The sequence below is a fragment of the Colossoma macropomum genome, unplaced genomic scaffold, assembly GCF_904425465.1.
Source record: "Colossoma macropomum unplaced genomic scaffold, Colossoma_macropomum, whole genome shotgun sequence".
NCBI classification, from domain to species: Eukaryota; Metazoa; Chordata; class Actinopteri; order Characiformes; family Serrasalmidae; genus Colossoma; species Colossoma macropomum.
In genome coordinates this window covers 29,111,843-29,138,000 of record NW_023494792.1, presented here as the reverse complement: position 1 = coordinate 29,138,000, position 26,158 = coordinate 29,111,843, and the positions used below count along the sequence as shown (strand labels likewise).

At 38.9% G+C, this 26,158-nt stretch overlaps 1 protein-coding gene across 1 annotated transcript; it reads left to right on the top strand.

The window, feature by feature from the left end:
• Window positions 1-1,976: 1,976 nt before the first annotated feature.
• On the top strand, window positions 1,977-22,980 carry irf5 (interferon regulatory factor 5). The gene is made up of 10 exons (XM_036576798.1): window positions 1,977-2,319; window positions 8,857-8,971; window positions 9,844-9,966; window positions 13,701-13,887; window positions 14,884-14,909; window positions 15,065-15,092; window positions 15,423-15,746; window positions 19,165-19,554; window positions 20,113-20,231; window positions 21,708-22,980. The coding sequence occupies exons 2-10, from the start codon at window positions 8,921-8,923 to the stop codon at window positions 21,894-21,896; spliced, it is 1,437 nt and encodes a 478-aa protein (XP_036432691.1). The 5' UTR covers window positions 1,977-2,319; window positions 8,857-8,920; the 3' UTR covers window positions 21,897-22,980.
• The last annotated feature ends 3,178 nt before the right edge of the window (window positions 22,981-26,158 follow it).

The window sequence follows — 26,158 nt, the reverse complement described above, 5'->3', positions numbered from 1 at the left end:
TGGTTGATCCATCCCTATTTCCTGTACACACTTTATAATATTTACTAAGTAAGATTTAGACATCTCAAAAATAAAATGAAAAAGAGAGAAAAAAGAATGTTAGCTTACAAGATGTACCTCATAGCCTTTGTTCCAATCTTTTTGTCACATCACAACAAATCTGTTTCCATGTCTCAAGAGTAGATGTTTTAACTTTATTAATCCTAGCTGTGGCCAATTCTAACATAACTATGTCATGCAGTTGAAACAGCCAATGTCGTACACTTAGATTATGTGGGTGAAGCCACTTCTGTGCAATAATTTTTTTAGCCGACGTTAAACCAGCGAGCCACATCTTCCTTTGTTTGTCTGTTAAGTTTAAACTGGAATCATCATTTAGCAATAATACAGCTGGATCCACGGGAATTTCTTGTCCAACCAGAGCAGATAATATGGTAGTAACCTTTATCCAGAAGTCATTAACATCCCCACATTCCCACACCATGTGCAAAAAAGTTCCCATTGGTTGTTGTGGACAATAGTTGCCGTAGGGATGTACTGCAGTTTTTGTAAGAAAGCGTTTTCGTGGTGTCCAATATAACCTATGACAATATTTAAAATGGATCAGTTGCTGATTGGGGTTCTTTGATGCATGAAATATATTTCGCCATACTATGTTCCAATCAATTGAATTAACAGATAGTTCCTTTTCCCAGATAGACTGAATTGGGAGCTTCTTATACAAAGTTTCAGTAAGGTGAGAATATATAGTTGATACAAGACCATGTGGTGGCGCATTAACGAACCAGCTATAAATTGGATGTGGCTTGAGGCCTGTTCCCCATGGAATTCCGTATGCTTTAAGGGCTGAACGTAACTGTAAATACAAAAAGAAGGAAGATCTTGGTATATTAAAGTTTGTTACTAAATTTTCAAAGCTTAACATCCCCTCTGAATTAAATATATAATCAAGAGTTTTAATGTTCTGTCTTCTCCATTGCTCCAATGTAAAAGGTTTGGTACCAGATTTTATATTCCTATTATGCTAAAGTGGGTTTTGTAAATGACCTTGGTCACTATAACCAAGATATTTTTCCACGGCTTTGAAATTTGTGATAGTGTTGGTCATACTGGGACCAAAGTTTAGCGAACAGAATTTTATGGACAATCCGGAAAACAATACATCTTGAAGTCTGATAGGCACACTTAACTGTTCCTCAATTTGTCTCCAAGGAACATGAGAGAGTGGGTCGAACCAGGCCTTTAAGGCACGGAGTTGGAAAACTTTATGGTACATTATAAAATTAGGTAAGGATAAATCTCCTTTCATTTTAGAATAACACAATGTACCTAATTTCATTTTAGGTTGCCTGCCGTTCCAAATAAACTTGCGAATTACTGAATCAAGCTTTTTCCACCAGATTACCGGGGGTGACGGAGGAATCATCGCACTTAAAAAATGAATACGTGGCAGTATATTCAATTTTATGGTCGCAATTCTAGACTGTAATGAAGATGGTATATTTGCCCACCTAGCTATATAATTTTAAATTTCTCTCAGAGTTTTACCATGATTTTACCAAGAATACCTTGCAGAGAGGCCATTATGTCAATCCCAAGATAAGTAATCTGACTCTTTACAGAAATTAATGAGACCAATGCTGGTGATGTCTGAATCCAGTGTAGAGTAACTGGGCTCTTCATTCATGAACAGTGAGCGCCACCTGCCGACCGCAGGCTTAACTGCAGCACCTGCTTTGGCCTGTAAACACTACAGACAGCACTGTACTGCGCTGTACCATAACCGGACTAATCTCACTGCACAACTCTCACTATATACACCACGTTATATTTATAAAACCGTACAGTCCTCCTGAAGTCTCTCCCCGTTTAGTGTGTTTAAAAGGTGACAGTTACAGGTCTCTGATAAGAGGATTAGTTTGGTTAAACTGAGCTTGTGGATGAGCCTCGGTTTGTGTATGAAAATGAAGCGCTTCCGTCTCGCCTGTACATCATCCGGAAGGGTGGTACCTGTGGAAGTTCTGCAAATAACCTCGCGGCTCTCGGTATTCGTCTCCTGACGCTGAAGGAGAGGGTTTCTCTGCCTCCTCGTCGACTGAACAAGCGTCGTGGGTGCAAAAGTGTCCAGACTTGGCGGATGTGTGTGTTTTCCTGGGCCGGTAGGAGAGGTTTAGAGAGGCGCACCTGGCTCCATGTATGCTCCCTCCTCAGACTCAGACTCGGGCTGTGTGTGCGCTGTGTGTGTGTCCGAGGCAGCTGTGCTGCTCAGCTCCAGCTCCCTCTGAGGAAGGAGCTCTCTCTCCACTCTCCTCTGTGCAGGTAAGTCGGGATAATGTGCGGCTAATGTTGAGGCTGAATCGCCTGTCGTTTGGTCAGAGTGTGCGTTATTATTTAACCGAGTTTGAACACGGAGAGACCGACCTGAGTGTGTTCACTGTTTACCTGCCTCCTCCTGCTCGCACCGCTGCTAGTTTGGACTGTTTACTGTTCAGAGCAAACTGGAAAATGGCCCTTCTTGCGTTTTTTGGAGATCCAGTTAAACTTTCACAGTGCCTGTTGCTCTCTGAGCTCTGGCGCTATTTCAACACAGCTGCTGAAAAATGGGAAGTAGCTGGGTTAGCTGAGGTCGCTCACAACCCTAGTGGTTCTCTCACTAAACTGAACTGCTCAGATTTGACCCAGAAATCACGAAGCTGAAGTTATTCGAATTTTCCCGTTCCACCTTAAACGGTGCAGCAGTTATATTCTGGCGCCTCAGGAGTTAGAATTACAACTGCTGCACCGTTTAAGGTGGAACGGGAAAAGCTCAACAAGAAGCTGGCGGATAGGAAACCAAGTGTAGCCTCGTCCAGAAATCTGTATTTTGGAGTTTGTGCGTTCACTCATTCGTAGTCTGGGCTAGAAGTAATTTAGAACTGCTGAGTTGATCTGTTGAATAAATGTCACCTTTAAGGTTGTTTTAGAGAAAAAATATCGACAGGGATTTTGTGTTTATTTCCAAGTTAAACCTACAATTTCTTGTTTTTTTTTTTAAACCTACATTTCCTTTTTTTTCTTCTGTGATCCACTTAACAGGATTTTGTTAGTTTAAGTGCAAAAAACACTCATAATAAATTTATATGTAATCATTTTCCTCTTTTTGTTCGTGGTATTAAACAGGTTTTTTTTTGTTATTGTGCATTTTAAATTGATGTATATACGTCAATCAAAAAGCAGTCTGGACTGAAACACTCCTTATAACGTCAGTGTAAGTGGGCGGGGCTAAACTGCTGTGGACTGAATAGGCAGATATTTATAAATGTATTGGTTTTTACAACGTCACAAAAACAGAGAAATCAATATGGGCTGCTTTTGCTGCTTAGTTCCACAAATGGACTGTACAGGCTGAAAAGTGAACTGTCCAACGCCTTATTTTATATACGCAATGGAAAATTAGGTTTTACAGAGCCCTGATGATGACATCCTGGATGTCACCAGTGGGGCTCCAGAGGTTTTCCATTATACGTCATGATTAATAGTTAAATCTAGTGATGCACCCATGATCAGTTTTTAGGGCTGAGTCTGATTTTCTTACAAGCCAAATTATCTGATTTTTATTATTATTTTTTTTAATTAGCCTTTTTTTTTTACACAAAGACTCACGCTGGCCAAATTGCAAGTCATTTCAAATCATTAAATTAAAAATTAGTTGCATATTTAATTAACATGAATGAAACTAAGTGCTACATTGAAAGTAAGAGGCAACTGGGTGGGTAGCACAATGAGCTGGCAAAGTGGCATAAATGTGATATCATGGTACTCATAAGTAGAAGTATTCATAAGGGACAATATGTCAATATTTACTTTATCTGACATCTAAATAGTTGGATCAGACAAAGTAGTGTCGCAGTAAAAAAACTCTTGAAAACCTACGAATACAATGATTTATACACTGTAAAAATGAAGCAGCTTTTAAACTTAAAAAGTAGTAAGCAGGTTAACTTGAAATTTTGAGTTCATTGAACGTGTAAAGTTAACAGAAGAAGACTTTTTGTAGCAGAAGAAGAATCATTTTGTGTTAAACATTGTTAATGTAGTATTTGAAGTTAACCTGGTTGCCTACTTTTGACAGAATTTATCACAATAATGATGCACACTGTCAAACTGCCCTAATGAGTGAATAATTATGCTACCACATTTTGGTGCAGGTATAGTAGCAGCACTTAAATGCATTGCACGTGCATTTACCTGTCTTATGTTGTTTGTCTCATACAACTGCAAAACAGATCAGCCAAAATAACAATAATAAATTGCTTGATTACTGATTTACATGTTTGGAGCGAAAATCTTGGCCGATTCATGCATCCCTAGTAAAATCTCCCTTTTGTGATTTAAAGACGTTTTTTCATTAACTTTAATGGATATAATTATTCGTGTTGATTTACATTGGCCACCAGAAAAGTTACAACACAACCTTGGCTCTTTGTAAGACCAGGTGTAATTGGCTCAGTGTCCATCGTGAACCAGAATATGAGTATCTTTATTTCATGAGAATGTGAACATAGCATGTTTCATCTTCATGTTACTGGCTTTGGTTTTTTACACCATGTTGATTCAGTGGAGTTCAGCGGTCGTTTCAAACTAGAGCACATCAGCCAGAGGCAGCATTTTTAGTATTTTTATAATGAAAACGCTTAATGATTAACCTCTACAAGCTTTTATCTTCATGTTTAATAAAACACACTGTAATATTACATCACCTAACCCCAACTGACCTAAAACGCCTTTCAACCAGTCCCAGTCCTAATGTTACCCAGAGAAGACAGCTGAGAAGAAAATACTTACGTAAAATACTCTGGCCTTTGTTGTGTGGACTGAACACTGAAAATGTTAGAGGAACTTGCCTGGGAAATAAAAACCCAAAGAGTCATACAACTTCTCCAACTGTGTCGTATATGGCATACCTACGCATCGAACATTAGTAATCTTTCATATTTCTTTCGTTCCTCTTCGTATCAGCTCAGTGAATGAACTTGGGGCTATAATTAGTCATGGCTAACTTCCCCTACCTCGCATGCATGGATGCTGCTTTCGCAGCAGACCTGAGTTGTAAAATCACTTTGTACGTTGGAAGTCTTTCTTCTATGACGTTGCACTTCTAAGAACGAATGGCGGGATGCAAAATGTGCAAAAAAATATGCTGACTTCTGAAAGGCATATGAATTTCTTTGAAGAGATTTAGATGCACTAGAAGACAGGGAAGTGTCATTCTTTGACCTGGAGTTCTTGTCATGACTGCCTTGTATGTTACGACATGCAGTAGAAAGTGAGGGTGAAGTGTGAAGTGGGGAAGAGGCAATAGCAGGGCAGTGGCAGAGAAATGAAGCGGCAGCTCAACTTTGTAAGCCATTTTAAAAGGGGAATTCCACCCATGTTTCAGTATGTCTGTATAATTGTATCGTTGTGATGTAAACAAAGCATTTCGCATCAATCTGAATGCAAATCATTCAGAGTGGTTTGGTGTGCAGTGCTCTGTTGTAGAGAAGTTTTAGAGTCAGAATTGTTCACAGTAGTGGTGACAGGTGTTCAGTGCCTCTCAGGTATTTCACCGATATTTATTACATGAAATGGTTAGATATTATGCCTGATGCCTGAGATACTGTTTCGCGATGGTTTTGAGATAAAATTAAAAATGGCCTAAAACTTATGTTGTAAGGCAAAATAGTCCCTAAAGAAAACGATGTAAATCTGATATGTAAATGTTCAGTGGTCATTTTGGATAGTAAATAAAATGGCTGTGTTTGCCCTCTATACATTGCGACCCCAGGTTCCCATCACCACCACTGTAAAGAATTCACCATCATTACATTCATCTAGAATGAGCCATTTTTCATCTAACCATTCTGAATTCCCCTTTAAGCTGACAGGTAAAGATGGAATAGATGTTGCATCACATTGTATTGCCTAGATGCATTTTAATCAAGTCCATTTATTGAGCATTAATGGCAAGTGAAGGACATAAATGAAGCTTCTGTTCAGTGTATCAGTTTTAATGCATACCTAAACTATAATTTAGATATGTTGGAGTGATTCATTTTAGAGTAGTATGTGTTGTGGAGTGTTTCCAGTAGTGTTATCTGTAAATAATTGTATGCTTTAACAATCTTGGTTTTTATTTTGAATTATTGAGAGCTCGCCATAAGTGTTGGGATTTGGATGTCGAAATTAATTTTACTGTAGACTAAAGTGTTTGGATTAAAGAAAAAAGGTAACAAAATATGCTTTTTTATTTCAAAGTATATGTTGTTTTATTGTCAAGGGAGATTTTAGACGAACCAAACATCATTTTATCTAAATACTTGGACTGAAAAGAAACACTGTGTAGTAGTAAGTAGATTGATATAGTACCACACTTCTAGATGTTTCCTTTAGGGATGGAGATGGCCTACATCCCAGACTCAAGCTTTGTCGGCTAGTACATGCAGCCCACAACATCATAATGATTTTACCTCTGTTACTTTTAGTTTCTAGTTTTATATCATTACATCTGTAGTGTAACGTTAAATACTCTCATATTTAAGGGAATGGTTTGCAGAAAAATCAAATTTCCCGCTTATCTTAAAAGTTTTGCAGCCAAAACATGTGTGTAGTCCACATTTTGCTGCTTTAGTTTAGAACTGGGGTTATGAAGATAACATTGCTAACACTAGAACTCAACAGTCACCCAAATAGCCCAGTTTGATTCTGTAAAAATACATCCACAAAACTTTATTCAGCCCACTCAAACTGCGTCCACGTCTCTATTAAAGTCATGCAGACTTGCGAGTGTGGTTTAGGAAACAGTATGACTTACTGTGAGCTATAAAAATAAATTCACGCAAAAGCGTTGCCATTTCATATGACACAAGGACTAGTATTCACAAAGCAGACTGATCTTGGATCAAGATTCCTCTGTATTCATGATGTCATTATCATAAATACTGATTCTAGATCAGCACTGAGCCAAGCCAGTACAATACATAATTACACCTCTGTAACACATAAAACATCAAAAATTGAATTGATGTCAAAATTTGAAATTGTATTGAGACTGAAAGGAAATGTATCTTTACTTGTTCGTCTTCCTGACATGTCACTGGCAGCCTTTTTTATTGCTGTGGTAAAGGTATGTGTTTGCTGTGTGTGGTTGTTGTGCAGCACCTCATTTAACGTCTGGGGGGAAAAACCACTGCATTTCAGTGATGGTGTATCCTACATGTGTGCTTGCCAGTGTGCTTAGTCATGCTTTGTTGCATTTGGGGCAGTAATCTGACCCCTCTGTTAGTGAAAGGTGTAAACGAGGTGACCACCAACTATTGTGTAAAAAAAATCACCTGCTTTGGGAGTCTGTCAGTTAAAAGGTAAGTCAGGTGTCCCATGGCTCTCACAGTGATCATGTCACCCTATGTGGCTCAGGGTTTCAAATTTTGAGGCAGTTGTCTCCCAAAATGCATAGACTGTACTAAATATTAAGTCAAGTCACACCACCATTGATGACTTTGCTACTTTGAACATACTGATTATTTAGTGCTGTAGTATGTGACTTGAGACCATGTACAGGACAGTGCAGCGTAGAGATTGGCGAAGACTATGAGTCTGATATTTATTTACTTTGTTTTAAATGTAGTTTAGTTAGTTTCTGTCGAAACAGATAGGAACTTAAGGGTTCCTCTGAGAACCGAGAACTTGCAAAGCAACAGACCTAAGATTAAAAACTAAAAGAATTTCAAAGTACTGAATGTTTTCGCATTTTACATCAAAATGAAGTTATGAAAATTGGCTACAACAACAAAGATCTAATAGACCATCCAAATGTACATTCTACCAACTGAACTGACCTGAACTGTAAGTAAATATTTAGGAAATTAAAAGCACCACCTCAAATCTAGCTAACCTGCTCCAGGTAGCAAAGGCCTTCAGTTGCTTCTGAATATTAGACGCAGGTACGTTGGACCTGGACTTTCCAGGGTGTTAGAACTCCAGGATCAGGATTGAGCATCCAGTAGCACTGAGACTCTGAACTAATATGAACCCAGCAGTTAATGTGCTTTGCATCACCTAACAGTGCAAAAGCGTCCAGCATCTATATTGCTATGAAAGGTTTAACCACAGCAGTTGGAGCTGGCCACTGCTTGCCAAAGACGCGGAAAAGCAAATGTGCAGTTCAGAATGGAACTGATAATAACAACAGTTGTGGCAGCTTAGCGCAGATATCAGACGCTCCATCTATGCATCCGTCTATCAAACTGTGGCATAGAAGCAGCATGCGTCATTTTGAAGACACGTCACAGATTTCCATGTTTGGTGTACAGATAATGTAGTGATTGGACGAAATTGTGAGCTCTGGCAAAAGCTGTGAGGAGTGGTTGAATTTGTGTGAATTCATGCAATCGTAAAATTGCAAGTTTGTATTTATAGAAAATATGAAGAAACATGTTAAAATTAAAATAAACCGAAGACAATTATCAAACTGTTTTAAAGCACACAGAATAGAGCGGTGATAAGATCTCACTATGTACATGCTTGCCCTCCCCCAGTTGAACTATTAATATTATTATTATTGTTATTATTATTATTATTATTATTATACTGTGATACTTATTGATATGCATGGCTTTGCCAGTGACAGCCTACATTCAGACAATTTCTCTGTCTGAAGCAGATTTGTCTCTGGCACTGTGAGATTTTGCACATATCAGCATTACGTTAGGGCTGCTGTGGTTCCTCAGGTCTTACTTCCTCTGCCTGTATTTTTGAAACTGTCTCAATGTTGGCATTTCCCAGTCACTCTGCAGGGCTCACAGTCATTGACCCAGTCGTTGCCGTTTTAATTCACAGGCGCTGTGTTATTCTACTTTTCTGAAAGCACCAACAGGGAAAGAGACGCTTTCCCCCTTCCACCATGAGCGTCCAGCCCAGGAGGATCCGCTTGAAGCCATGGCTGCTGGCTCAGGTGAGCAGTGACCCTTTATCGTTCTGTGCCGGGTGAGAGAAAGTGCGTCATCCTATTAGCCGTTTTGGGCTGTACTGAGAAGTCAGAACAAGCTCAGGAGCCTTCAACAACGTGCAAACAGCTCAAGTGATTTTGACAGTAGCAGTCGTGTAAAGGTCAGCAATATGGACGGTTTAATCCAGTGTCAGATTGCAGTCTGTACTTTTTGAGATTAGTGCTTTACCTAAAAGAGTTAACAAACTAATCTAAAGTCACACTGTCAAACTTTTTACCAATGTGTGGTACACTTCTACACTTTTGATTTGAGAACTTATAAAGCTTGATTCCTGATGTCCCAGAGTTAATTTGGACTGGTGGGGGAACTGGCTCTATCTGCACTGCTCAGTATGGCCATGGCACCTCATCTACACAGGTCATTTAGCTTTGCAACTTTGTAAAGATTTATGATGTCTGTTGAATTGAGACGTTTTTACTCTGGGTTATTTAGTATGTCAACATGCTGTTGAATGTTGTGCATATTCGCACACCACTGAAAGACTGTGAACGAGATAACAGTTAAAAATTTGCTGCTGCTACAAATAACTCAAACTGCCTTCGTACTGAGGACGCATTTTCATGTGTTCAAAACCCTTCAAGCCAGACTGCTGCTTTCTATTGTTAGTTTGAAGTTGTGCATCAGTGGATGACTGACAAAAAACACCCTTTTTTCCCCAACCTGCAGGCCTAACGTGACTGTTCTCTTACAAGTTAATAGCTAATTACAAAACTCCTCATGATTTATTATTACAGTGGGGGAAACACTAAACCCTCCAATGTGTGATTTTGGTACCATTTCTTTACAAACATTAAAGCATTTTTTTCTCCCCCCCCAGGTGAACAGTGGGAAATATCCTGGCCTGCACTGGCTCAATAAGGAGCGACGCTTGTTCCAGATCCCCTGGAGACACGCCACACGCCACCTACCCACCCTGGAGGAGGAAAACACTATTTTCAAGGTGAGTGCTGCCAGGTCTTGTGTCTGTGTGTATTGTGATACACCCTAACTTTCAAACGTTTGGAATCATTTGTCATAGTTTTCATGACAGCATCCATCAGCAGGTCTTGTAATGTTATATGCAGTATTGACTTACATACTGTAAATGGACACCAAAATTATTAGATGTTTGACTCCATATTTCTAATATTTTGGAATGAGCAAGAATGTGTTAAATGATAAGTCATAGTTGTGTTTACGGTAATTTTAGTCAGGTTTTCAGTGCCAGCATTTGATCATTGCTTTGAAAAATCTGGGGCATTCTGGATACTAATTTTTTATTTCTTCATTTTGGATGCCTGAGTCATTTCAGAATCCCGCACAGCAGTGTTTATTATTCTGGTTACATCTAAATTAAAAAAAAATAAATAAATAAAAAATACATGTGTTTTATTTTATCCAGAACATCTATTCCAAACGTTTGAACATTGATTCCTAACTTGTGAACAGTCGCATACTTCTCATTTCATAAAGTCGAATGCCTTTGTAGTAGGACTGCGCCATTGATCATATTTTAATTGTAATCACAACGTTTGGTATCCTCGGTTAATTAAACATGATCAAGTGAATTAAAATGTTTTTTTTTTTTTATTATTTTTTTATTGACTCTATTCCGGCACATTTCTACTGATAATAATAGGAGTCCAATATCATTGTGCATCCATAAACAACAACAAAAAAAAAACCCTTGGACAGATGGTTACATTTTATCAATATTTCAGACTGAAGACACCTTAAATGTACTGAAGAAGAGTAGAATGTTCAGCCAGCGCTGGGATACTACACTAAAACATCTTCATTCGATTGTTTTTTAATGATTTATTTTTTACCCTACAGTAATAAATGTTATATTTGCTCTGAAATGCTAATTCAGTTGGAGGTCGTCTAAATGTCTACATTTTATAAATGTTCGTATCGACATCAGCCCACAGTTCTCAGGTCGATGCATCCCTAATTCACTCTGTTGAATCGATCATGTTCATGGGTTTGTGTTCTTGCCAGAAAAGCCTGTGTGGATAATGTCATTTTGTTTGTATACTGTAGTGGGACAGTGATTTATTTAATGTGTGTCTGATTTTGTTTATGGTTGACATTTAAGGTGCACCCAATTCATGTAAATCTTATTTTAATGCAAAAATGTATACATTTATGAAGGAAGGCTTATTATTTACATAAAATGTGTATAATGTGTGCTGGGAAAGATTTAAAGCAATGAAGTATCAAAACTATTTTGTTTCTGAATTGGCTGAATAATTGTGATATCATGATTTTAATATTGAGTAAAATAATTGCGATGATCATTTTAGCCATTATTGTGCAGCTTTACTTTAGAGCAAGGAGTAACACACTTGAAGCAAATCCAGAAGCAGTGCATGTTAAGTCTCTAGATGTTAGAGGATCAGCTCCCTCTGTGCAGTTAATTTAATAGGAAATAAAAGGCAGAATCTTATCCTGGATCAGCTGAGAGGTTTAATCCAGTCCTACCTGTTTAATACCGGTGATTCATCTTACTGTGCTACAAGACATTCTAGGAAAAGCAGTAATCTGGAAGTGGAACACACCTACGCACAATAGGATTACTCAAGTAATTAAACTTTGCGTCAGTTACACGAGATTACTCAATAAACATGTAAAGTTGGGAACCTGCATTCAGATCCAGGTTTCAGTGAATAAATGCAAATGAGAATGTATTTTATTTGAGGTTTGACACATTTTCAGTGACAAGAATCAACTGATTATGATCTTTCTCTCAGAGGTAGTTCATTTTAACTTCTATAGTCTAGTTTGATGATATTGCTGTAGATCTGGCCTAACAGGCTAACATTTATATAATCATTCAGGTATTTTCAGTTGCTAAAGTTTGATATCACTCATTACAGATTGTGGAGCTGCTGCAGCACAATCTGACCATGTGCTTGAATGAAAATGTTTACTGATTACAAAGAAAACTGCAGTTATGACAGCCAAATATGGCCACTTTATTTCCTTTTATTTCTCAGTAATTTCACTGCCATGGTTCTGATTTGGACCAGGCACAAATAACGACATCAAGAGAAGCACCTGACACCAAACAGGAATGGGCTTTGAGTCAAATTTGATATTTGAATTTTTGAGGCGATTTTGAATTTTTCATTAAAAAACACCCGCTGCTGGAAAAAAGGATAGGAATCTGAAGGCTACAGGTCTGTGACTGCCACTCAGCAGCTTTACTACTGCTGTAATATGTTAAATTCAGATGACAAATCCATAGTTCCGTAGCAGGTGACATATGACTTGAAATTTACTCCGAGTAAGGTGTCAGTCTAAAGTCTTTAAACTGAGCAGACTAATACTAATCATCTGCCTTCATCTCCACTAATGTTACTAGCCTAATCACATCGTATTTCGCTGTGCATTTAGCTGGAAAACTGTTAGTCAGCTGATACCAAACCTGCTAAATTAACTAAATGATGTTGAAGTTTTATTTCAGTACATCTATATGAAATAGAGTGTAAAATGAGCTTGGGCTTGATGTTTATCAGCATTTGTCTGCGATGCTTCCTTTGTGCTATTATCTGCTATCCGGCACCAGAGAGCCTCTGCTGGGGCAGCACAGAGCTTCTTGTCCAGTGTGCGGTAGTCTTCAGCCAGCTGCAGTGGTCTTTCTACAGTGTTTTCTTTGGACTAAACAGCTAAGAAGCTCTTCCCAAAACATAAGACCCAGCCTCCACTGCTCTCTGTTGGAGTATAGAGTATATAGGAGTATTCAAATAGAAATAAAAGTTGAAAAAAGGCATGAAAGTTAAAAAAAATAATAATGATGATTAGGTTTAGGTAAATAAAGTTAAAAAACAAATACAATAAATTAGGTTTAGGTAAATTTTCAATATGCAAATGAGCTTGTGTCAAACATACATTCCCATAACAACCAGGAGATCTGTAATGTAAGACAAAAGCTCTTTTGCATATTAGAAGGCCTAATTTAAAATAAATGTTCCTTTAGCTTTCATGACTGTTTGCACATTGACTCATGCCTAAAACTAAGTGCCATAGTGTCAGAATTTGACTGAACAGTATATATGTTGTTTTCTGTTATTGAAATGTTTTGCTTGCATAATTGTGTGATATTTGTTGTAAATAAAAAGTGTTCAAATTGTGTGTTTGACTTCATATTGTATCCTTTTATGCAGTGGTTTTAAGCCACCTCTCCGTAGGTCATTTACCCTTTTGCAGCCCTTTGAGTTTGCAAGCCTACCTGTTTGTTCAAGCTTGCTGTCAGGGGGCTTTTTAGTGATATTCTCATGAACAGCTTTGCAGAAGTAAAAGTGGCGTGAGTTTCAATTCCACTCAAAGTCTGTTCTGCAGGACTTTGGCATAAGAGGAAGTTCTGAGGGCCCCCAAACCACGAGCCTTTTCTAGAACATCTGCATAAGCTTCCTGGCTGCTCATGGCACATGCATGACATTTTAGCCTTGCCTTACATTTTCTTTTCCCATAACTTTTGTTTTCATTCCCAATTTCACATTTTACTTTCTAAACACATCTACGCTGCAGCCGCTGTGATGTGCAGTGTTGCAAAAACAATCAGAAACGTCCACGTCAGATGGTAACAGAGTCGAAAGTATTGTAGAGAAACACATCTAGGAAGAATAAAACTGCTCATTCAAGACCTGACAGCCCTTCCACTACTGACTTCATTCATTTTCATCTGTACAGGCCTGGGCTCTGGAGACTGGAAAGTACCAGGAGGGGGTAGATGAGCCAGATCCAGCCAAGTGGAAGGCCAACCTCCGTTGTGCCCTCAACAAGAGCCGGGAGTTCAGCCTGAAATATGATGGCACCAAGGAGACCCCCATGCAGCCATTCAAGATCTATGAGGTGTGCGACCAGCCAGTCAATGGAGGTAAGGGGTGGTAGAAGTAGTATGTCACTATTGTAAGAAAACCTCATAGCTGTGAACTGGTACATTAGGAGAGGCATTTTGGCCTAAAACTATAGTTTAATGTGCTATTGTTTATGCTACAGTATTATGTTATGCAGCATTATATCCCTCAGCCTCATTTGTTTTTTGATCACTTATATTTTCTTTCATCAACCAGCTACCTCAGTTGTCAAAAAGAAAACAATCAGTTATTCTGTCTTTACTCAGTACAAAATGGACACTAGAGTTTTTGCCCTTTCAGCCAGAGAAACTGAGCTAAGCTGCTCTATATGGCCAAAAGAATGCGGACACCTCTTCTAATTTTTGAGTTCAGGTTTTTCAGCTACACCCATTGCAAATTTCAAACAGGTGAATGAAATCGAGCACATAACCATGCAGTCTCCATAAACAGACACTGGCACTAGAATGGGTCAAACTGAAGAGCTCAGTGACTTTAAACATGGCACTCTTATAGGATGCCACAAGTCAGTTTGTGAGATTTCTGTCCTGCTCGATCTTCCCTGGTCAACTGTAAGTGCTATTATTGTGGAATGGAAGTGTCTAGGAGCATCAACAGCTTAGCTGGAAGCGGTAGATCACACAAACTCAGCAGAGCTGCAGAGGGCTGAAGCTTTTAGCGCGCAAAAATAGCCTATCCTCCCCTTCCTCCCACCTTCAAGATATTTCATCTGAAAGGGGGTTCCCTAGACTTTAAACTTGAAAATCTCACTCTAGAGACTTCTGCAGCAGTGCGATGAAATCAAGCATGTTTACAACAGGAGCATTGATGGTTCAATATTGGCTAGAGTCCCTTTAACATCTGTTAATATGACTTAAAAAGGTTTGCTTTTTCAAGTGGTGTCAAAAAATAAAAGCCAAAAAATGGTTATGGTAGCAACAATGGTAGATGTGTGAAAGTCACTTGCCATTTTGGGTCAGGCAGGTGTTGTTAATTCATAGTCTGCTATTCTCTTTCAGATGGAGGTGAGGATGACGAGGAAGAGGTAAGATTTACTAGCAGGGGGGGTAAAAATGGTATCCAGGATGTCGTTAGCACAAAAAAAAAACAGTAAAAAATTTAAATTATTTTCCTGTATGTGCAAGTGGTTCTGATTAACACGAAGCCCTGCTTTCATGTTCCTGTTTTTCTTTCTTTCAGCTACTAAACTTCGAGCAGCTCTCTATCAGTAAGCTTTTTCTTTTTCTTTTTTTTTTTCATTGAACAAAAGTGATACGCTTGAATTTAGTGCACCAACATTGAGCACTTTATGATATGCAGCATAAAATGTGAACTTTTGTAGGCATAGACAATACTGTCCAGAAGCCTCAGTCAGCCATGAAACCTGCCTATTTATCTAAATTGTGTGTTTTACCAGTAAAAGCACTATATAACATTTGAATAAATGCAAGTAAATATAAATAACTGTGTTTGGAGAGTAAAATTAGAGCATGCTTTTGTTATTTTTGTGTCATCCTTTGTATTTTTGCACCGGTTGACTGTCTGTTTCCTGTGACAGACCCTCGAATCGCCGAACCTCCAAGCTACCCAGCGTTCCAACCCAACCCTGTGGATCCGTTTCTCCAACCTATCATACCTCCTGAATTCCCTGGACATGGCCATTTAGCTCCTACTGTAAAACAGGAGGAATATATACTTGGGGATGGTCTCCCTAATGGACTTGGGATGGGTACTGGAGTCATACCGCCATCTGCTGTCCCCCATGCAGTCAGCATCCCAGGGGCCATAGTGGACAGTCCTATGCAAGAGGTGCCACCCCAAGCGGAGAGCCAGGTCCAGCCCTGCATCTCTGACCTGCTGAGCAGTCCTCATATGTTGCCCTGTAAGCAATGCATCTTTCTCTTTGTTGCTAACCTGAATGTGATCACAGTCTGATTAGATGAAAGAACAGTTCTTGTGGCACATGCACATTCTGGATGCTGCTATAGCTACTTAACACGTCAGTGTGTAAGTCATTTTATTTATTTATTTTTTTTAAAAAACACCTCCTCTACAGAGAACACACATTTTCTGCAGATGTTAGGGCACAGTTTGTATTTGCTGTGTTTAACTTTTTAGAAAAAAATAAAATATAAAATGTTTTATGGGGATAAAAATGTTAAATTCAGCAAATAAACAGTAATTGTGCATTAAAATGTGTAGAATTGTGTTCTCTGTAGAGGATTTGCAAGTATTTTCACTTAGAAAATCAGCAAAACATGTTATTTGGCTGATGGTGTTCAAACCTTTGCATACAGCTGTACCACAGAATAATAGTATGTACTGTATATGACGTATCTAGCATGCTACATTTTATATGTTATAGCCTAGATAAAGCAAATACCATAGAACTGAGACAGTCTTTAAAGAGCTGGTGTTGAGTGAAAGCTCATGTGACTAGCTGTTTAATAGCGTACCTTCGCTATGAGTCCCTTCTTCAAAGCTAAATGTGTTTTATTCAGTTCTAAGAGCCCAAAATTTCTATTACCTTGAGGCAACTCTGTGTAATAGTAGGTTAGAATTGCAGGTGCTTTAGTAGGATCTCTTAATGCTGTATTGTTTGTATGAAACAGAACGTCTAGAGTGCAGACATACCTGAGTAACTACTTTATTCCCTGTTATTGACATTAATGGACTTGCCACTAGACGTGTACATCATCACTTACCTGAGTGAAACTATTGTGACATGTCAACCGTTCTTCACCGCAGTTCATCAGTCCATTATTTTAACAATTAGTTTAAGGTGTTTGTTTTGCTGTTGAGGTGTTCCAGACTGACTCATTAGTATTCTTATAAGTGTGCTGTGTAGTATTACTGCATGAGAAATCTCATTGGAAATAATGTGTTGTTTTAGGTCACATTTCAAGCTGATTTGATTATCAGTTATGGTCTAATCATTGGGGCTAAAAAGTGTTCTTTATTTTAAACACTAGACTCACTGACTTAACTGTAAGAGATTATTGAACACATATAGTCAGAGTTGAAATTACATTTGGGACTTTTAACTGACCTTGTTAGACGAATCCTTGTGCTTCAAGTGACCTCATACTTAATGTTTATTTTATAAAAAATAAAAAAGCATGCCATTTTGCCACTACCAAAACAATCATAACACTATCAAAACGGCGCCAGTGTTTCGGTAGTGACTGTTTCGGTAATGACACTTTGAGTTCTGCTCAACATTAGCTAAAACACTAGCTAGTACATGACTAGCAAACACAGCTTTGAACAGTTGTACACACCTAAAATCATAATATTTTAAAGTTTACTTAATTGCAGAAAATATGTTTCGGTAGTGACAATTCGTAATGTTACACACTGATTTCTCAGTGAGATCTAACTGCTCACCATGTGGCCATGAGGGACAGGGATGCAGACTCACGTCCTGCTCTAAAATGCAGGGGTGTGGCTAAAATAAGGCTCCACTTATAGACTAAAACTGTTTGTGTTCTGGTAGTGATATGAAAATGGGGACTTTAAAAGGGATCAAAAAGTTGAGATTTAGGGATCAGCGTTTGGGACAGACGCCTCCCCATAGAAAGTAACTTGTAAATGATAATTTTGTATACATTTAACTTATTAATATCTCTTTTAATGCATTGAGTTTAAATAGATTAAAACAGAATTGTTGTAAAATTCAGAGGTCTGAGTACTTAACTGGTTTTTATAAATAGCTTTTTAACTGTGGGACCACAGTTGGAACTAATTCTGTAGAATGGTCCATATAGCACTGTTGAAAGATTTGACAAGACTTCAAGGTATTTAACAAGTAATAATGCCTGGATGTTGCCGTTGATGTTTAATGCTTTTCATTATCAGTGTTTGGGTAGTTACTCAAAATCTGTTACAAATTACTTTTCTTAAATTACAATTGGATTACTGTACTTACTGGAAAAAAGAAATTTCACTACTCACTACTTCTGTCAGAAACCCACACAAATCTGTACCAACTGGAAGAGAAAACCCAGTATCCAGTCATTTTATTTGAAAAGAAAAAGCCCGTCACAGTAAGGATCATCTGAAGGGCCGGCCACTATCCCTGCCTTTAATCTCAACACAGCCAGTTATACTAGATGAATATTGTTGAAAAAACAGAAACTAACCAGTAGAAATGCTCCAAAAACAACTGACTCAAAATAAAGTCTTTATGAATACAATACAACACTTACAGAGCTGTTTCTGAATGAAAACTGGGGCTGTTCAACGTTGAACACCTGCACGAAGAATAAATACAAAGATCGTGCATGACATTAAATGCATTACGCTGGATTAAAATTGCTCATTTAGAGATACACAGTACTCAGAAGTAGTTTTGGGACACAGCTATTATTTTTTTATTTTTTTTATTTTTTTGTGTTTTTTTAAAACATAACACCATATTAAAGCTATATTATGACTTGTCAATCAATACTTTATACTTTATGCAATACCCCAACTGAGCAGTAGCAAGCTAGAAAACATTAACCCCCCATTTTACTTAAAAAAAAAACAAATGTTGAGACAGTAAACCAAATGCACACATGTTCAAACCGGACATCTCCAATGTGCCGTCCAACACACATAGCTCTAAATTTCATTAAGATTCTGAAAGATGGAGAAAGTTTGAAAACTAAGAAAACTTGAATATTGAGTTGAATTAATGTGACATTACACTATTGTCTCTGAGAGAAAAGAAAATTCCAAAATCTAGAGTGAAAAATGTACTGAAATCATGTAAAGAGTCAGGATGTGTTTAAAAACTGCCAATAACTGTCTTCCAAAAGAAGCAACATGCAACAAAATACTGACCTAATTAAAGTACCAAGTGCTGATCTACATAAAGGAAAGGAACGCCTCATGTTTATCCCACAAGTGTTTCAGTACCTTTATTTGCCATATTTAAGTTTTCAGGTAATTACTGGGATCATTTTGGATTTCAGGTAGTAAATGTGGTCATTATTGCTAGTTGTTGTAGCTTTTGTGATGGATAAACATGAATAAATAATAAATTCATCCTGGAAAAAAAATAAACAAACAAGATAAATTGTATTCAGAGTATCCCAAGACTGCTTCTGAGCACTGTAGGAGTAACACAAGTATCATAATCATAAAGACAGTAACTGAAGTGTGATTACAAGAATTTATACTGTAACCTGTTGTGCTGCTGTTACAGGAAAAAGTAACTGCATTACTGTGATGTTACTTTGTACAGTGTTCCCTCAACACTGTTCCTTATCAATAATTCTCTATTATGCATTTTCACTTCTGTCTTTCTGTTGTAGTAACTGACCTTGACATCAAGTTCCAATACCGGGGGCGGTCAGTCGGCTCTCTGACGGTCAGTAACCCCCAGGGCTGTCGGCTCTATTACGGCAACTTGGCCCCAACGCCGGAGCAGGTGGAGCTGTTTGGGCCCGTCACTCTCCACCAGGTGCTTTTTCCTGGAACCGCCGAGATCCAGAACGAGAAACAGAGGTTCTACACGGAACACCTGCTGGACGTGATGGACAGGGGGCTGATCCTTGAGATCCGAGGGCAGGATATCTACGCCGTGCGTCTGTGTCAGTGTAAAGTGTTCTGGTCGGGGCCAGGGGTGCCTGAAGGGGGTCCACCCAACCCCATGGAGAGGGAGCGCAAGATCAACGTGTTCAGCCTCAACAATTTCCTGCAGGGTGAGTGGAGCTTCTAGTGTGCAGCTCTACAGGGAATCTGATAACTAATCTTTCAGTGGCGCTCCTTCGATCTAACTGTGAACTTTTTCAGTAGTCCTTATAGCAAATGGCTGTCATATACAAAAGTTTGGACACTCCTGGTCAACTTACATGTTTTGTTGCTTTGATAAGCGAAAATAAGGTAACACATTCTTTAAAGAGAACACACTTCTGCTCATTTTAATGCACAATTACTGTTTATTTGCTTCGTTTACCTTAAGGGGGGAGTGGGAATGTGACCTGTGCCAACGTTGTGGCACATTTTATATTACGTATTTATATTTACAATATGTTTAAATGTGCACTACACTTTGCAAAGAATTTTTATATTTACGCTTGTTCCCTGGAGAGGATAGTTAACTTATTTTTACGTAGAAAATCAACAAAACATAATTTGCCTGGGCCTGTTCAAACTTTTGCATACGACTGTACATATCTTTTTTTAACATAAACATAAAAGTTCACACAAAATGTGTCTTTAAGGACTACTGATCTCAGAATAGCTCTTGTTCTTCACAGGGCTGATCCTGTACCAGAAAGGGGAGGCGCCGACCCCTCCTCCCTTTGAGATTTACTTCTGCTTCGGGGAGGACTGGCCTGACCGTAAGCCCAAAGAGAAGAAGCTCATCATTGTCCAGGTGTGCGGTTTTAACTAAACTTGTAAGGTCACTTGTAAGTGCAAGAATTCCTGCTTTGTAACAGTTGAAACAGGCTGCATGTTATGTGCAGTGTGTTCATTGTGATTGTTGTATACGTGTTCACAAAAAAAAAAAAATAATAAGACTGTTTGTCAGACCACATTAATGACTATGACTCATCAGAGCAGTCATTGAGAATAGCTGCTGAGCTTATCTGCTGAATAGCATTGTTAACACTGCTTTTAATGCAGCACACCTGTTACTAAATGGACTGCGTCATTTTCGCGATCATAATGCAGTGACCGGGCAGTAATGATTAACCTTACTTCTTATGTTGACATGAAGTCGCTTGCCACGCTCAGAAGCACCTGAAGCTATGTGCTATGTGAGTAGGCCTGAAATAATGTCCTCAGTTGATTTTTTTTCATCGGGTGGAGACCAAGGCTGGGTTTACACTGTTTTTCTTCAGCTGCAGGTACATATTTTACAGAAATGGCCGGACTGCAGATGCTTTAAGTGCTGCCGCCATATTTTTTTCACATGATGGCAGGCTGCTTTCAGAAGTAGAAAAGCTAAAGGCAGAACCATTTTATTTTTATTATCTGACTAATCAAGTGAAATCTAGTGAAAGTAACCCTGGTGAAGGGCAGCTTGCCTTTGGTTTTAGAGGGAATATATGAGGCTTAGCACATTTCCTGAGCGTATCTGGTAAGTGCTGTCTTTGATCACACTTTCTGCTGTTTGGTAAACGTAGTGGTAACACCTTGTCTGAACACACAACCCAAAGTTGCCATTCGTGTTTGTCTAGTGTGCTAATTATGTTTACTCTACTTTATCCATACAAAACGTCTAGTAATTGCACAGACTAATAATCTAGAAATTTCAGTGTTGGTTTCTTTACTTACACTCTTATATATATATAAAGGGCTGCAAATGGTTCTTTGATGCCATAGAAGAACCAGTTTTGGTTTCCGAAGAACCTTGTTTGAAAGGAGATTTAAAGAAAAGAACATTTTTTTTAACTCTCACATAATATAAAGCTTACAGGTTATGTGTGGGTTCTTCTTATCACCTCATATGGAGGTTCTTTAAACTTGGAAAAGGTTCTTCATGCTAACGTTAACAAAAATGGTTGTGTAAAGAGCCATCCATTAAAAGGTTTTTCTATGGCATTTTGCAAGAAACCCATTTTGGCACCTTTAACAGTATATGATAGTCTTAATTCTGGGAATCTCGATTTCCAAAATTATGTTTAGAGGTAGGATAGTCGCACTACAATACTAAACGGGTTTAATCTGAAAACCAGAAATGTGCAGGAAATGCTTGACTTCGGATGATTCCACAGGGTGAAGTCACCTTGTCATTCATTATTAGATTTTTATATACTGACGTTTTCCAGTTCTGAAGTGCAGCGTCCTAGATTTTGAGTTTATGTCTCTAGTAAATACAGAAACTCTGTATTTCTCTTTTGTCTAGGTGGTGCCTGTGGTAGCGAGGATCCTCACCGAGATGTTCTCGGGCGAGCTCTCCTGGTCCACAGACAGCATCCGCCTGCAGATCTCCAACCCCGACCTGAAAGACCAAACTGTGGAGCAGTTTAAGGAGCTCCACAGACTGCTGCAGAATCAACACACTCAGGGCACATGGCCTCAAAACCTCCAGTAACTCAACCTCAGCAACACTCTGGACCACTCAGTGGAGGAGGAATGTAGCTGCCCTTGCATTTAGCGTAAAGGGTGCTTTTGGGATGAGCTTCATTTTGTGCACAACACAATGCTGGCCTAATAAGTGGCACAGATGCTCATACTTAACCCATTAGTACGTTTATGACTATACTTGGTTTGAAACTGGGCTTGATTGCTAGATTTCTGATTTCTGGATGTATGAAAGTAGCTCCCATGGATGCTGTTCAGGGAGTATAGTAGAAATGTTTTGAGCCCATAATGCACTGCAGCTGGGGTAGTGGGCAGGTAGCATAGTCTGCGTTTATTGTATTACATCATGTATTCCAACCGTTCCCATCAAAAGGTGCTCAGTTTGGTCAGTGCCGAAGTAATATGGTGATTAATCAGTACTTGGTATGAGCTTTTGTCCATGGTCCTTCAAGTCTTTGATCACATGGTGTAGATGCATGTAGTACTGCATTAAAAGAAAAAAACACAATGAACCCTCACTAACATGTCCATTTGGACTATCAGGGCTTGTTTCCATGTGATTTTAGGCCTAGACTTGGCCTCAATAACAGTGGCAAGTGCTAGAGTTATTTCTCCTACAAAAGCCTTCTAGCACCAGGTTTCTTTGAGAACCAGAGGACCCATATATCGTGCATCACTGAACGCTCCTGCAAAAAAGCCCTTTTGTTTTAACCTAATTTGAAATGTATGTAAATGTTTTTGTGCTTAAATTTGTTTCTTTTAACACTGTATTTCAATAAATACCATAGCAGTATTTTAGATGTAGGCATCATTCAGCTGATGCTCCTTGGTAATTCAGTTATTCCTTTGCTTTCTAATGTTGTTTTTTTTTTTTCCCCTCAGTGAATGTGTTTTGCCTAGAAACGTCTTGAACCATTCACCTGAATGTATAGAGGAACATAACCTGAACATACACTATTACCACAGTTGTACAAGTTTGAAATAAGCTTATCGTGCATCTCATGCAAATGTGGACTCTAAAGAAAGCCATGTGTTAATATCATACAATGATAAAGTAACATAGTTTCCATTAAATTTAGTATATTATCACCTTACAATTGACTGGAATTGTCATTTTTGAGAATCGAGAATAGGTTTTCCTCCGGATCTGTGGCTTCATCTGCTAGACCACTAGAGAGAAGGCTTAGCTGCGTCAGCGGCCTCCAGTTTGCAGAGGCTACAAAGTGCTGCAGTCAGTTTTGTACGCAGATTTACTTCAAGGTGTAAGATTTCATTGTACACAATGAACGGTATTTCTGTAAGGAGGGGCGTTCTTGTAGTAATCCCTGCATATTTAAACGGTCAGGGAAATCACTGTATTTAAAGGTTTTTCACGCAGGAAGCCACTGCCTGACTAGACTGGAGGTTAATCAGGTTACACAAGTAGAGCTCACACATCATTCCTGTCGTGCCTGTGGTAAACAAAAATGTCCAAACCCAATAAAATGTAGCACACAGACATCGTTTCCTCCAACCACCAAAATATGAACACTGAGTACCCTGAGAGTATATGAATATAGCTACACGCACACAAACAGTGCTGAGCACGGAACTTCACCAACACACCGTTCACAAACTAGCAAGCTTTGTTAAAAGTGGAATCCCACTGATTTTTCAAAATTTCTGGACAATTCCATCACTGACATGTAAAAGTCAGAGTAGTTTGATGTGAAATGGTTAACTGTAGAGAAATTTACTGTTCTACTCTGATTTCTTTACAGTGGCTGTGACAGGAACCAGGGGTTGTTATCTACAACACAAACATAGCCATTTTATTTACTATCCAAAATGACCAGTGAACACATCCTCTTAGTTTTTATATGTAACAGTGACAATGAACATTATTCGTTATTTTACCTGGTAAAATGGTGGCAGTTAAAAATATATTTTAGGCCAAAAGCATCGTAAAAGAAGGTGTTTGTAAGGTTTTGTGTAATGAATTTCTGTGAGGGAGCTTTTAGAGGCACTGAGCGCTTCAGATATCTGATTCCTATCACCACTTCTGTGACCAATTCTGATGTTATCTGAGTTTATCTAGAACGCCACATTCCACATCAAACCACTCTGAAGTGCTTTGTTTACATCTTTACTGTTTAGTTATACAGAAATGTTGAAAAATTGGAGGCCTCCTTCAATGGCAGTTAAAAGTGCAGTGTGTAACATTTAGTGGCATGTAGGGGTGATGGTGCAGATTGCAATCAACGGAATACCCACTCCATCCCTCCTCCCTGTCCAAGCATGTAGTAGAACCTACGGTGGCCATCAGGTTTTCACTTCTTAGAGGTCGAGAATTTACCCCCTTCTTTAGTTAGCCAGCACCTGCAGAACCTACTGATTCTTCAGTTTTATACCATGAAAGGCAATCTGTAGAGTCAGCATTTGATTGGTCTGTTCTGGGCTACTGTAGAAACCACGCAACTGCTGGAAAAGAACCCGCTCTCTATGTAGATATGAAGGGCTCATTCTGAGCTAATGAAAACACAATGATTCATAGTTACAGATAATTATACACGAATGAAAACATGGTTTTGTATACTATATTCCATTTTTTGCTAATAGATCCCCCTAAATCTTACACACTGCACCTTTTTGCTTTGGCAGTAGTAGCCTGTAGTTTGAGTAGCTGGTGCTACATTAAGAGTATGGAAGTTTAATAACAGACTTTTAGCATTTTTATAGCATTATTTTTATTTCGAATGCTAAATACACTCATAATCCAGAGGATCTGGTGACATTTGGGTGTGGAACAATTTAGTTTACCGCAGGACGTGGTACTGCTGATTGTCAAAAACAGCATTCATTATTCCCATAGAGAAAAACTGCTTTGAATCGGAGTTTCTAAATATGGACATGAGGATGATGAATGACTATGCATCAGCCAAAATTTACTTATCCATGCTCCACCCACTAATTCAGCTACTTTTGCTAGGGGGAAAATGACTTTCAACCTAATGAGGAAGCTCAACTCTGGTTTTCCTCAGTGTGTTACTGATTTCAGATATTATATTGTATTCATGTGAAATGTCGCACTGTACTCTAAGAATCCCTCCAGTTCCTCATTAGGCTGAATGGGTTTTTTGCCAGCTTTCTATAAAGCAGGGGTGTCAGACTCAACCACTAAAAGGGCCATTTTAAAAAAAAGCTTAGTAAAAATAGCTTCAAGCTTTATAGCCCATATGTCAAACTCAAGGCCCACGGGCCAAGTCAGGCCTGTGACAGTCCTATTCAGCCCGTGGGCCTTGTTTTTGACACATGGGCTATAAAGCTTGTACACCTGGTAGCAGCAGCTTTGACGGCCCATGTTTGTGGGCGGGGCATGGATAGGTTGATTATTAGCCAAATGTTGACCTTGCAAAGGTTACTTGCTCTTTTTCTAAACAGCTACAAACGGTACATTTCAGATTGGAAAGAAGACTGAACTGTGAGGCTCTTCACACATAGTGATTAGGATATTAAAGGCTTGTAATAAGTGAGTTTTTTTTAGCTCACTTGATTCACATACTTTAACATGAAAAAAGGTCAGATCTGACTGCATTTCTATATGGAGCTTCACTTTGACCCTACTGTTGGTGCCGGCTACATCAATGTGAACTTGTCTAACTTGAACTGGGAGATGAGTGCCGTAAGTGGCAGTGCTCCAAAAGTTGCATTAGCAAATGCAGCTTTAAAAGGAATGTATATGGTGGGTGTGTACTGATGAGAGATGCAACATTCTGGACAGTTCTCCCTCGGTCAGTAAGGGGTTTGTTATTTACTAGCAGTTTGGCCAAGTTCTGTGCTGACAAAAGTTCATATATGCTAGAGGTATTGACTCACAGCTATTTCATTAGGTTTCCACACACTGTCCATTTTATCAGCTCCACCTACCATATAGGTGCACTTTGTAGTTCTACAATTACAGACTGTAGTCCATCTGTTTCTCTGTATACTTTGTTAGCCCCCTTTTACCCCTGTTCTTCATTGTTCAGGACCCCCACAGAGCAGGTATTATTTGGGTGGTCATCATTCTCTGCCCACAGGACGCTGTTGCCTGGATATTTTTGGTTGGTGGACTATTCTGGGTCCAGCAGTGACACTGAGGTGTTTAAAAACTCAAGCAGCACTGCTGTGTCTGATCCACTCGTACCAGCGCAGCACACACTAACACACCACCACCACGTCAGTGTTACTGCAGTGCTGAGCATGATCCACCACCCAAATAGTACCTGCTCTGTGACATTTCACTTCATAGAA

What these genes read in the sequence shown, in the direction of transcription:
- irf5 (XM_036576798.1), top strand. Translation starts at nt 8,921, where the DNA reads ATGAGCGTCCAGCCCAGGAGGATCCGCTTGAAGCCATGGCTGCTGGCT. An exon ending in AGGAAAACACTATTTTCAAG is followed by an intron (nt 9,967 to 13,700) that starts GTGAGTGCTGCC and finishes TCATCTGTACAG; the next exon opens with GCCTGGGCTCTGGAGACTGG. An exon ending in CTTCGAGCAGCTCTCTATCA is followed by an intron (nt 15,093 to 15,422) that starts GTAAGCTTTTTC and finishes TTCCTGTGACAG; the next exon opens with ACCCTCGAATCGCCGAACCT.